The 12,805-nt window shown below is 54.2% G+C and overlaps 1 protein-coding gene across 7 annotated transcripts in view; it reads left to right on the forward strand.

Moving 5' to 3' along the window:
• Positions 1 to 482: 482 nt before the first annotated feature.
• Atg2a (autophagy related 2A) overlaps positions 483 to 12,805 on the forward strand; it is a 20,504-nt gene continuing 8,181 nt past the window's right edge. For 2 of the 7 annotated variants that reach the window (XM_023703959.1, XM_023703960.1), the window contains exons 1-24: positions 483 to 751; positions 4,159 to 4,321; positions 4,402 to 4,554; positions 4,667 to 4,805; positions 5,201 to 5,336; positions 5,416 to 5,514; positions 5,812 to 5,908; positions 5,985 to 6,146; positions 6,241 to 6,381; positions 6,850 to 7,102; positions 7,191 to 7,338; positions 7,421 to 7,513; positions 8,051 to 8,206; positions 8,319 to 8,562; positions 8,798 to 8,894; positions 9,003 to 9,162; positions 9,917 to 10,059; positions 10,159 to 10,298; positions 10,404 to 10,561; positions 10,949 to 11,099; positions 11,195 to 11,394; positions 11,485 to 11,565; positions 11,736 to 11,842; positions 11,937 to 12,029. In XM_023703959.1, the coding sequence (XP_023559727.1) occupies positions 581 to 751; positions 4,159 to 4,321; positions 4,402 to 4,554; positions 4,667 to 4,805; positions 5,201 to 5,336; positions 5,416 to 5,514; positions 5,812 to 5,908; positions 5,985 to 6,146; positions 6,241 to 6,381; positions 6,850 to 7,102; positions 7,191 to 7,338; positions 7,421 to 7,513; positions 8,051 to 8,206; positions 8,319 to 8,562; positions 8,798 to 8,894; positions 9,003 to 9,162; positions 9,917 to 10,059; positions 10,159 to 10,298; positions 10,404 to 10,561; positions 10,949 to 11,099; positions 11,195 to 11,394; positions 11,485 to 11,565; positions 11,736 to 11,842; positions 11,937 to 12,029 (3,485 nt within the window). In that variant the 5' untranslated portion in view covers positions 483 to 580. The remainder of the gene's footprint in view (positions 752 to 4,158; positions 4,322 to 4,401; positions 4,555 to 4,666; positions 4,806 to 5,200; positions 5,337 to 5,415; positions 5,515 to 5,811; positions 5,909 to 5,984; positions 6,147 to 6,240; positions 6,382 to 6,849; positions 7,103 to 7,190; positions 7,339 to 7,420; positions 7,514 to 8,050; positions 8,207 to 8,318; positions 8,563 to 8,797; positions 8,895 to 9,002; positions 9,163 to 9,916; positions 10,060 to 10,158; positions 10,299 to 10,403; positions 10,562 to 10,948; positions 11,100 to 11,194; positions 11,395 to 11,484; positions 11,566 to 11,735; positions 11,843 to 11,936; positions 12,030 to 12,805) is intronic. The other 5 variants (XM_023703961.1, XM_023703962.1, XM_023703964.1 and 2 more) reach the window with 3 other exon arrangements.

Here is a 12,805-nt window from a genome sequence, read left to right on the forward strand (position 1 = left end):
AAAAAAAAAAGAAAAAAGAAAATTAAGAGGGTTGAATGCAATAAAAGATGGTAAAACATTTTATAAAATACAAATGGTGGTTCACTTGTTTCCACCGATGCAAGTTGCCAAACGTTACACTCATTTGATTCCCCTGGAAAGTCTTCTACAAAGTTTGATAGGACCCTGTCTCTTTAAATCCTTCCCAACCACCTAAAGTAGTTCGTGAAGTCCGCACATGCGCATTCCTCTGCGCGAGCCCCACCAACAGCCTTCCCCTTAACCAGACGCAAGGAGGTTAAAGGCCCTCCCACACAGTACTTGTACGCAAGCGCATATCATGATTGAGGGCACTATATCACGCTCTGAGCCCAGTCCATTTTTTGCGCCTGAAGGCTCCGCCCCTCGCGGCCAATCAGCTGGACGTGCCTTCTGCTGTGGCCAATAGCAGCTAGTGTAGGGGCGTGGCCTAGCGTCAGGGGGCGCGGCCTGGAGCCGAGAGAAGAGCTGGAGGGAGCCGGGGGCTCTAGTGCACGGCGCAGCCGGACTGGATCACAGGCTGGAGGCCCGTGGAGGCGGCCGGGACCCAGCGGTCCCCAAGATGTCACGATGGCTGAGTTCGTGGTCGAACTCTGTGAAAGAGCGGGTGTGCCGTTACTTGCTGCAGCACTACTTGGGTCGTTTCCTCCAGGAGGACCTCAGCGTGGACCAGCTCAGCCTGGATCTCTACAAGGGCAACGTTGCTCTGCGGGACATCCACTTGGAGATCTGGGTGAGGAACTAGGCCAGGGCTGGGAAGGGTCCCGGGATGGGAGCGCAGCGACGCGGGCCTCAAACGAGAGAATCTGACTGGGGGACCCAGGCCGGGCCACCCCAGACAGCCTCCGGGCCTCATGGCACCCCGCTGGTGGCTTCTGCTCTTTCCCAGAGACAGGCTAGGGAGGGATGCCCCTTGTGTCGGAGTGCCAGCTTAATGACATCGAAGTCCGGGACGAGGGAAGGGTTGAGCGACACCTGGGGCGACTGAGGGCCCCAGTGTAGTGAGGCCTGGGCAGCCGGTAGGGCAGTCTGGTATGGGGGTCCAGGTCCCTGGCGAGGGCACCTGTGGAAAATGCGCCCTGACCTCCTGACCCCACAATCCCAAGCCCGGTGGGTGGGGTTCGCCTCCTCATGTGGATGTCAACAACAGCGTCAGCACCCGAGTTGATCAACACGGCGGCGGCGTGTGACTGCTACCGCGGCCGCAATCTACTTCCTGCTTTCAGGAGAGTAGGGCAGACCTAGCGATGTCTAGGGAGAGACTTGGGGCCCAGCATCTCTACCTGGAGGGAACCCTCAAGGAAGATTGGACGTCTGGCCTGGGTTAGGAAGGAAGCCAAGGAGAGATACTGGGAAGCTGAAGGAAGGTCCAGGAAGGAAGGTCTGAGTTGGAGGCCTGAGGCCCCATTGTGAAGGGCTGAGCTGACCTGGGAGATGGCAGAGGAGCCACAAATTAGAGGCCCAGTTCAGGGATGGTACTCATTCTACCTTCTAGGTCCAGAGCAGCACAGTGGGCCCAGGTGCAGGGCCTTCTCTGTTGGCATCCTCCAGTAGTCTGTTGTCTCTGAGGTTCTGTGTGGGAGGCCTTCTGACCTCAGTCTCTTGACTGGACTGAAAAGTGGCCCAAACTTTAGTGCCCCAGAAAGCAGAAAGAACTTCGCAATGTCTTCCCTTATTGAGGGCTCCTGACTAGGCTACTTTTTTCTTTCTGTCTTTTTTTTTTTTTTTTCAGAACCAGGGATTGAACTCAGACCCTTGTGCTTGCCAGGGAAGCACTTATTTTACTCAGCCATCTCCTTGGCCCCTTTTTGTCTTTTTTTTTTTTTTTTTTTTAAACGACAGGATTTTGTATGTACTTCAGGTTGGCCTGGAACTTGCAGCCATCCTCTTACCTCAGCCTCCTGAGGGCTGGGATTACAGGCGTGTACCACCACGCCCAGCTAGCTAGACTACTTTTCAGTTTAGCCCCTGGCAGTATTGTAAACAGCTTATTGTTAACCATCCCCTTTACCCAGTTGCAGGCCCACCATGGTGGTCTCCAAAGACTATACCTGGAGATTCAGGTGGGTTGGGAAGGCCTGGGTCCCAACTTCAGTCCTCATAGTACATAGGGCCATTACATCAGTTTCTTCCTTCTGGATCCTAGTTTCCCCATCCCTAGGACTGAGTGAGGAATTTGGACTCAGTCTCCATGCGCCTTCTGGTTCTATGGTTTGTTGGTTTGTTTGTTTGTTTTTAATTATGTATTTATTTGGTACAGGGTCTCACTACATAGCTCAGATTCATAGTAATCCTCCTGTCTCAGCCTTCTCAGTGCTGGGATTACAGGTGTGCAACAGGCATGCACCAGCACACCCTTTTGGTATCCTTTGTAGCACCCAGGGTTCCAGGGCCAGCCCGATCATGCAGTACCCAGTATTGAACTCTTGCCAGCAGGTGCGTAGACCACTGAACTATCTCCCGAGCCCCTTTTTTGTCTTTTAAGATAGGGTCTCACTATGCAGTTCAGGCTGGCCTTGAGCTCACTTTGTAGCCCAGGCTGGTCTCAAACTCAAAACGATCCCCAGTGCTGGGATTATAGGCATACACTACCACTCCTGCCCTCTGTGTTTTTGTTTTGTTTTGTTTTTTATTTAAAGTTGGCTTCTTATTGAGTCTAGGCTAGCCTTGAATTTGAATTTACTTGTGCTGAGGGGCTCCTGCCTCAACCTCTCAAACACTGAGATTAAGGTGTATGCCACCACACCTAGTTTAGTCATTTGCATGTCCGAAAAGTGCTTTTTGAGGCTTTCCTGGTGACACCATGTAGGAGAGCACTGTGGTCACTGGCTGTCAGGGGTACAGGCATTTGGAGGGGTCTCAGTCTTGTGCCTCAGAACTAGAAATGTTTGGGCCTCAAGGGTCCTACCTTTTAAACTCTGCTTGCCCACAGTGAACATGGGGTGCACTGCCTTCTGCTGAACTGGTGCATGCTTAACATGCAACTATGTGTCCCTCTGCCTGCTACCTAATCTTTTCTTTTTTTTTTTTTTTTTTTTTTTTTTTGTGGTACTGGGCATCAAACCAGGGACCTTGCACTTGCCAGGCAGGCGCTTGTATGCCACTGAGCTATCTCCCCTGCCCCTGCCTAATCTTTACCTTCCCATTTCTCCCCTCCCTGGGTCCCCAGGCTGCATTAGGTACAGTTCCCTCCTCTGTGCCTCTTCTTTGAGTTTCTTCCCAATGTGTCTAGAATCCACTGGATATGTCCTACTTGGGTTGGAGGTGAAGACATTTTATTTACCTGTGTTGTCTGGGCTTGAGCACATAGAAGCTGCTCAGTAATTTTTTTTTAATAATTGTGCTAGTTGACCTCAAGACTCTTATACTGACCTACATCCTAGGCTTTATTTATTTTCTTGAGACAGTCTTGGTATATAGTTAAGGCTGGACTTGAGATTGTGGCAACCCTTCTGCTTCAGCCTGAGTAGAGTGTGGGGGTTACAGGCATGTACCGTAAAAGACATGATTTGTATAAATTGCTTAGGATGAGCTTGAACGCTTTACCTCCTGCCTTACCCGTTCAGAGTTCTGGGATTACAAAATGTGCTTTACCTCACCAGTTATGATTTTTTTTTTTTTTAAATGTATTTTACCCTGGCAAGCGCAAGGGCCTGAGTTCAATCCCTAGTTAAGTATTTTAGTACAGGATCTACAGTGTCTCACTACACAGATTGGACTCCTAGTGATCCTCCAGTTTTTCAGCCTCCCAAATTGCTGGGATTACTGGTGCAGGCTCTATGCCCAGTCTCAATCACTGTTATTGTGCTCTGGGGGTGGGGCGCAGCACACCTGGGATTGAACCACAGCCCCTGCATCTGCCTAAACAGGCACTTTAATCCGCTGAGCTATCCAGCAGGCCCCCAGCATTGATTTTTGAGTTGAATGGAGAGGGAAACATCTGAGGTGGTTTGAAGGGTTAAGCGCTTTAGATATGGAGCAGTAGAGCAGGCCAGGGTGGGGAGCTCCAGGAGCCACAGCAAGGCTGGTAACTAGCCTGTGAAGAGATGAGAAAACACTCCAAGATGAGTGGCTAAAGCAAGGGTGTGGCAGCCAGCCAGATGTGGGACTTCACTGAGCTTACTTTGTCCTTGTCTCCAGGCTGTGAACGAGGTGCTGGAGTCTTTGGAGTTGCCAGTGGAGCTAGTGGATGGCTTCATGGACTCCATCGAGGTGGCTGTGCCTTGGGCTGCACTGCTCACTGAGCACTGCACTGTGTGTGTGTCAGGCCTCCAGCTCACCCTGCAGCCCCGCCAGGGTCCAGGTAAGGACAGCATGACTGGGGCAGGTACCTGGGAGGAGCTGTTTGAATTTGGTTGCCCTGAGACCCACTTCCTCCATCAGGGCCAGGGGCTGCTGACTCTCAGACCTGGGCTTCATGTATGACCACAAGCCTGCAGCTGGCCCAGGAATGTCTGCGTGAAGGGCTATCTGAGCCCTCAGAACCACCACAGCTCTTAGAGGGGCTAGAGATGTTCGCACACACAATCGAAACTGGTACGTAGGCCCTTTCTGCCTCCACTGCCCCCATCCCTTTTGTGGCCCAGGAACAGAGGCTGCAGGTAGCACAGCTACCTAGCTGCCCACAGGGGAAACGCTTTCTGTCTAGCTGCTCTACCTGATCCGAGCCCTTCACCACCCCCAGTGCTGCGGAGTATCAAGGTGATCTTCCTAGACACTGTTGTGAGGGTGGAGCACTTGCCTACTAACCATGAGCACCGCGTGGCCCTGGAGGTCCATGTGCAGAGGTAGGGGCAGGCTGGTTGGGGTGTCCTAGTGGGAGCTATTGCATGGGCCTGTTGACCGAACCTCTGCCTAGCACAATCTCCTAGGATGGGGTGGGCCAGGGCTGTGGTGGGCTGGGCGGTTGAGCGGTGTTGGGAACCTAGACTGGTGGCCAGAGCCAGGTGGTGCAGACCCAGGGTAACTGGTGTCCCGAGGACGAGGTTAGATCCTGAGGGTCAGAGAGCAAGGGTCAGCCTGAGCCCCCTAGTTAAGTGTGGTAGGCCAGGACAGCCTGGGTATGATGAACAGTTCTGCAGGTCGAGCTTCCCAACCCCATACCCCTAGAACAGAGCACTGTGTGGAGAGAGGGCTCCAGGCCTGGGGTGGCTGGGACAAGGGCTGACCCTGCGCTCCCCAGACTGGAATACTGTGATGAGGCATTGCGGGACCCAAGCCAGGCACCCCCCATAGATCTGCACCAGCCACCTGCCTTCCTGCACAAGCTGCTGAAGCTGGCGGGGATCCACCTGTACTTTGAGGAGTTCCCCTCACAGGTGAGTAAACTATTGGCTCCCACACCCCTGATCTCCCTGCCTGCCTCCATCCCTCTGACCATCTTCGCAACTCCTGCAGGCAGAACCATCAAGCCTCCCCCTGCAGATTGGCAGCTGCTCGGGGTACATGGAGCTGACAGTGAAGCTGAAGCAGAATGAGGCTTTTCCAGGCCCTAAGGTACATCCCCAGCCCCTTAGGAAGGAGAGTGTGTGCTCCATCTCAGGCCCATCCTCAGTGATCCAGTCATCCATAGGCTAGAGTGATGGGGGGAACATAAAGAAATGACTGTCTTGGCAATTAGAGGAATGGTAGCTCAGAGAGGTCACATTGTGGCCATGCTCATACAGCTAGTTGGTGACAGTTTATTGTAACAATGGGCATCTCTTCCACAAGGAGACAATAAGTGGGTGGCATCTCCCTGAGGAGCTGAGTGGTAGGTACAGGTTCCTCCATGCCTGTCCCCTTGGCCCCCAGTTGGAGGTGGCAGGACAGCTGGGCTCCCTGCACCTGCTCCTGACTCCTCAGCAACTCCAGCAGCTCCTGGAACTTCTCAGCACTGTCGGCCTTGCTGGTGAGGCTTCTGGGTAGGCTGGGGTGAGTGGTGGGGAAGGGCCAGCCTGGCTGGACTGAAATGTCCTTCCCTATAGAACCAGAAGTCCTGGCTGACAAGTTGAACAAGAGCCGCCCGCTAGATGCTGAAGACCTGTGGTTGATTGAGCAGGATCTAAACCAGCAGCTGCAGGCTGGTGCTGTGGCTGAGCCCCTCAGCCCAGATCCCCTTACCGCTCCTCTAAACATGGACAGCACTGGTGGGTGTGGGACCAATAGGGTCAAGGGGCAGCTGTGCAGGCAGGAGTCTGGGGACCCAATCTGTCTATGCTGACTCCCTCACTTTGCCCTCAGACCTCTTCTTCTCCATGGCTGGCCTCACAAGCAGTGTGACCTCAGCTGTCTCAGAGATGTCGCTCTCTGATGTAGACCTGGGCTCTTCTGTGCATACCAATGTAGCCTCCCGCCGGCTCTCTATCCCAACCCATGCAGTAGGTAAGCTGGGAACCTTGGGTGAGGTTCTAGGGGCAAGAAGGGTTAGCAGAGGTCTCTATCCAGTGGGCTGCCAAATGTACCCAAGTGGCCTCGAGTAATGCCTGGAGTCCAGCCTCCTATGACTATTCCTGGGGACCTGGCTCAGGGGAGATGGTGGTACTGTAGACTTGGCCTAGATGGCCAAGTCAGCACTCTGAGCCAAGTGCTTAAACTTTCTAAGAGTCAGTCTCCTGTGAAAGACCAACCTGTATGTTGTCAGTATTTGAGCTTATTGTAGACCATACCTTTTAGCACCATGAGGGGTTATTTTGATTCTGTGTAAAAGGTCTGGCCAATCCTGGGGTAATCCTCATGATGGGCAGATTTTGGCCCCCACAGTGCAGCTTACCCTAAGTTTCTCCAGACCACAGGTCTAGGACTGTTACTCCACATGGGGTCCTTATGAGCTCCCAGGAGCTCCTTGTGAAGCCTCTGTCCCCCCAGGAAAGGCGGCCCCCACTCTCTCTGTGGACACCATGCGCCCTGACTCGCTGTTGAAGATGACCTTAGGGGGCATGACCATGACCCTGCTCCAGACTTGTGCCCCATCTTCCGGACCACCTGACCTCGCCACCCACTTTTTTGCTGAGTTTGATGCCACCAAGGATGGGCCCTTCAGCTCCCGAGACTTCCACCACCTTCGGCAGTGCTTCAAGAAGGCCTGTCCCTGTAGCCATGTCCGGTACAAAACACAAGCCCAAGGCAAGGGCCTACACTGAAAACTCTGGTGTCTGCAGATCCATCTTTTGAAGGTATCTTCTTCCCCACAGGCTGACAGGCACAGCTCTGCAGCTGTCATGGGAGCTGAGGACCGGCAGTCGAGGCCAGCGAGTGAGCCGCACAGATGTGCACTTCGGGCAGCTGGAGGTGCTAGAGTGCCTGTGGCCTCGGGGCAGTGCAGAGCCTGAGTACACCGAGGTGAGAGCAGAGGTGAGGCCTGGGGTCTTGAGTGGGCATTGAGGGCAGCCTGACTTTGCTCACCTCTCGTATCCTGTCCCAGATCCTGAGTTTTCCCAGTAACCTGGGTTCCCAGGCCTCAGCTCAGCCCTGCGCCCACCTGCGTCACATACAGACCCTGCGCCGCATGCCAAAGGTAACCAGCTCTACTGTGGGCTGAGGGACTGTTCACTGCTTCCTGTGGTTGGTTGAGCCCCCTGGCCTCTTGTCAGTGTCTCCTCAGTCCTGGCCCCCATATCCTGTGCCCCAGCCAGCTAGCTATCCCGTGCTACTCTGAGGGCCCTTAGACGTCTTATTCTGTTCTTCTTGGTGCCTGCAGTTCTCTTAATCTGGTGGCCTCTTCTCTGTCTCAGTGGGCCTCTGCAGCTGAGAGAGGGCAAGTAATAGGTAGTTTTCTATTTTTTAATTATTTTTTCTGTGCTAGGAATTGAATTTATAGGACCTTGCACTTGCCAGGTGCTGTGCTACTGACAAGTGGATTTTTTCAATCAGTATTTCTTCTGCATTGGGCAAAGCATCAAATGTCTACCCCAGTCTCCTCTTGGGTTCCCTGTCCCAGCTGTTCCCCCACCACCAGGAGGATTTGGGTATTGTGTTGAGAGGAAGCAATTTCCCATAGTACCCCTTCCACCCCATAACCACTATTGTTCTAAATACCTTCGCCCCTAAACAGAGCCGGCCTCGGCGCTCTGTTGCCTGCCTTTGCCACTCAGACCTGGCCCTGGACCTAGCTGACTTCCAGGCAGATGTGGAGCTGGGAGCTCTGGACCGACTTGCTGCCCTTCTGCACCTTACCACTACATCCCCTGAGCTGCCAGCTGGCCTGCTGGTGAGATATCCTGCTGGGACCTGCCTTGGGTGGACAGCAGAACACAGCCCTCTGGCCCTTAACTGTAGTGATAGGAGCCTTGGTGGCACCTCTGACCCCAACCCTTTCACAGACAGAGCCCCCGCTAGCCACTGAGCAGCAAACAGTGTTTCGGCTCTCAGCACCCCGGGCCACGCTAAGGCTACGCTTCCCCATCGCTGACCTGCGGCCTGAACGAGACCCCTGGGCAGGCCAAGCTGTGCGGGCTGAGCAGCTGCGGCTGGAGCTGAGTGAGCCCCAGTTCCGGTCAGAGCTTAGCAGTGGGCCTGGTCCCCCAACCCCTACCCACCTGGAACTCACCTGTTCTGACTTACATGGTAAGAGCACCTGGCCGACAGCAGCAGTGTGGGGACCCAGGCCTTTGGGGAAGGCGGCCTTGGGGTCACAGTAGGAGCAGAACTTGGCACAGACCTTTACTAGCTCTGTGGGCACTGGCTTCAGTGTCCTGGCTCCTGGGAAGCAGGTGGAGTGGAGGAGCGAGCCCTTCATCCAGGGGCTTCTGCATGTCTTAAGTGTCTAATCTGATGACTCAAATCTTTACACCCCTTCTAGCAACCTATGAAGATGGAGAGAAGCCACCCGTCCCCTGTCTGCGTGTCTCCAAAGTCCTGGACCCCAAAAGCACAAGCCGCAAGTACTTCCTGCCCCAGTAAGTGGGGACTGTTGAGGGGGCAGCTAAACAGCAGGATTCTATGCCCAGGGATGGATGGGGGCCAGGCTCCAGAGGACACACAGTGACACATCATTGTCCCGGCAGGGTAGTGGTGACCCTGAACCCCCAGCCTAACAGCACACAGTGGGAAGCAGCCCCAGACAAGGCAGAGGAGCTGGAGCTGTCCACCGAGAGCCCATGCGAGCTGCGGGAGCCTGAGCCTTCACCTTTCTCCTCCAAGAAGACCATGTATGAGACAGAAGAGGTGAAGCGCAACCCCGCCTCTGCCATGGGTGCCAGCTATGTGATGGGCTAGGTGACAGGACCACCTGGGATGAGTGGGATGTGACCCATTAAATGGTGAGGATTTGTGTTTTTTTTTTTTTTTTTTTTTTTCCTCCGGAACCAGGGATTTGAACTCAGACCTTTGCGCTTGCCAGGCAAGCGCTTACTCTACTGAGCCATCTCCCCGGCCCCGTTTTGTGTTTCTTACTTGGGGCCAGTAAGGGAGTTCAAACCCCTACCTCTGTTCAGGGCCAAGAGGGAAGCGCATTGGCAAAGACAGCCCCCTGGTGGGGAGGATCAGTACCCCAGACCACCGTGGCCATTGGCAGCGGTGTCCTTTTGGGATGTTTTTTGAAGTAAATGAGGACTGAGTCAGAAGCACTTCTTTCTGGGCCTGGCTGTGGGTCCAAATTGCCTGGGGTTGAGTGCAGGCCTGCCACTCAGGCTATGTCAACTTGGGGAGTTTCCTCCCCCAGAAGTGGGCACAAGCACTCTGTTATAGGCTGTTGGGAGGATTAAAGGAGTTCATGCCCTTAGATCAGGATCAGTATGCCACCAGCATGTGGTGTGCATGCATTCTCCCAGGAGGTAAGGAAGGGCTTCTGTGAAAGAAATAATGGAAGAAGGAATGAGTGAATGAACGATGGTCAGGACTAAGTCTCCGACCAGAGCCAGCAGTAGGCACTGAGAGTCTGAGATGATTTCCCACTGCACCTTTCCCCTTCTGTGTCTAGATGGTGATTCCTGGAGACCCTGAGGAGATGCGGATGTTTCAGAGCCGGACCCTGGCACTCTCCCGCTGCAGCCTGGAAATGACCCTGCCAAGTGCCCATGTCTTTCTGCCCAGCAAGGAGGTCTATGAGAGCATCTATAACAGGTGGGGACCCAGGCAGGGCAGGGCAGGGCAGGGCTGGGCAGGGCCAGAGCCAGGGCCTAAGCCATCCCTCCTTAACCTGCCATCCATCCTTCCTCTCAGGGTAAATAACGACCTGCTCATGTGGGAGCCCGCAGACCTGCTCCCCACTCGTGGCCCTGCCACCCAACCCTCTGGCTTCCCTAGCTCCTCAGGCCTCTGGCATGAAAGCTTCAAGATGTGCAAGTCTGCCTTCAAACTGGGTATGAGGAGCGTTCTGGGGGACCCGAGGGGGAAAGGGCAGGGAAGGGCTGACCAGGCTCTCCAGGCCCTGTCTGTGACTACTGGCTACCCTGATCTCATCCCAGATTCAGACTCAGACGATGAGGATGTCCACTTCTCAACAAAGGCATCAGGTGCCCCCCAGGTGCCTGCCCCTGCGCCCCGGAATCGCCAGTCCCAGAGCACCTTCTCTACACTGGTGACAGTGCTGAAGGGTAGAATCACAGCCCTCTGTGAGGCCAAGGTGAGGGCAGTCCTAGCCAAGTAAGCCCCAAGCCCTCTAGATAGGCAAGAGGATAAACATGGAACCTCCAGGGGGGACAAGGGAAGTGGGAATCCCAAGTGGTTAACAGTATGCACCTGTGGCCCTGACCCACATGTGCCAGCCCATGTATCCCATTATACCCAGCAGCCGCTTACTAGCAACCTGTCCTTGTAAACCCCCATGCTGGGTGGGTGAGAATGGGCCCCATTTGTACCCAAAAGGATGCTGGGCAGAGATAATTCTCCTTTGGCAAAGAGGCAGGTGCTGCCAGGGCCTAGGGAACTGAAGGCAGGGCACCTGGAGATGCCTCACGAGGCCCTGGGAGCTACGGGGCAATGGGTGAAGCTGGGCATGTTCTCTTTGCAGAATGAGAGTGGGAAGCGGCTGGAGGGCACACATGGTGAGATGGTGCTGGACGTGGAGCATGGCACCCTCTTCAGCGTATCTCAGTACTGTGGCCAGCCAGGGCTCGGCTACTTCTGCCTGGAGGCTGACAAGGCAACACTGTACCACCGAGGTTTGTGAGCTGGGGCTGGTTGCTGCTGTGTCCCTAGGGCTTAAGTGGAGTGGGCGGCCAGTACCTGGCAAGGGGCTCACAAGATCTCTCCCCAGCGGCCATGGACGACTACGTGCTGCCCAGTCACCTGCAGCTGCCCAGCTTTGCCCCCCCAGCCCACCTGGCCCCAACTATCTACCCATCCGAGGAAGGGGTGATTGAGCAGGGAGCCTCAGGCCGCAAGGGCCAAGGGCATGGCACCCCCATGCTGACCACTGCTGTGCGTATTCACTTGGACCCCCACAAGAACATCAAGGTATGGCTTCCCCTCTGGGCACCTGTCCCTGGGGCTGAGTAGCTGCCTCCACTGTGGGTGTGAGAGCTCTGTTCCTCATCCTGACTCCAGGAGTTCCTGGTGACACTACGACTGCACAAGGCCACACTGCGCCACTACATGTCCTTGCCTGAACAGAGCTGGCACTCCCAGGTAAGCAGAGGTGACTTGGACCTTGGACTTTTGGTTTGGGTGGCAGGCCAGGGGGTCCAAAGGGGCCAGTGTGAAGAACCATACCTGGGCCAGAGTACCTAGAAAGGCATGTGATGGGCAGTGGGGTTTGGGGGAGGCTACCTGTGCTCACTTTTCACCTACCCTGGAAGCTGTTGGAGTTCTTAGATGTGCTGGACGACCCTGTGCTGGGCTACCTGCCCCCAACAGTCATCACCATCTTGCACACACACTTGTTCTCCTGTGCTGTGGACTACAGGTGCCCAGGATGTGAGGGATGGGCGGGTGGGGGTGGGGTAGGGCTTCTGCTATAAGGAGCAAACTCCAGCCCACATGTGACCTCCCCATGCCAGACCGCTCTACCTCCCAGTGCGGGTCCTCATCACCGCCGAGACCTTCACGCTCTCCAGCAATATCGTTATGGACACATCGACCTTCTTGCTCAGGTATGTGGGCTTTACCCACTGCGGCCTACTACACGTGCTGGGCTCTCTCTGACCCTCCCCTCAGAGACACATTGTTTCTACTTGCTTTGAGGAAACCTGAGCACCTCAAATCCATCTTAAAAGCATCCATGAGCTCTGTCTGACCTCACTTCTTGAGTTTGCCCAGAGTATATAAGGAAAACGGAGTTACTGCCTCTGTAGTACAGTTTAGGAGTTACTGCCTCTGTAGTACAGTTTAGGAGTTACTGCCTCTGTAGTACAGTTTAGCCTAGTCCAGACCAGCACAGGGGAAGAGCTCAGTGGCAGAGCACATATGCAGCTTGTGTGAGGCCCCAGGTTTGATCTTCAGCGCCACAAAAAAATTAAACACTCCAAACTCAGTGACAGCATAAATGCCCCCAAATCACCGAGTAATGGTTGTGCCTGCATTGCTGGGTGGGACACTACAGCCACAAAGTGGAGTTGAAGAGTAATGTGGAGAAGGCAAATAAAAAATTCACATGTGTTATTTATATGTGACTGTAATTATGTCATTCATGCAAACATGAACTAAAAATAAAGTTAGCTGCCTCAAAAAAACCCTGAAAAATGTTTTTATATGTATAGTATGACAAGTACTATTCTGAAAAATAGGATACAAGACTACATTTTGTCCTTTTTTTAAAAAAAATTATTTATTTGTGTGTGTGTGTGTGTGTGTGGCCAGCTCAGCCCACCAGGGGGCAGGGCTGGCTGGCATGTGGTGCTGGGGGATTGAACTGCGGTCCCTGTGCTTT

Source organism: Octodon degus, unplaced genomic scaffold (assembly GCF_000260255.1).
Source record: "Octodon degus isolate 3935 unplaced genomic scaffold, OctDeg1.0 scaffold00184, whole genome shotgun sequence".
Classification (NCBI taxonomy): domain Eukaryota; kingdom Metazoa; phylum Chordata; class Mammalia; order Rodentia; family Octodontidae; genus Octodon; species Octodon degus.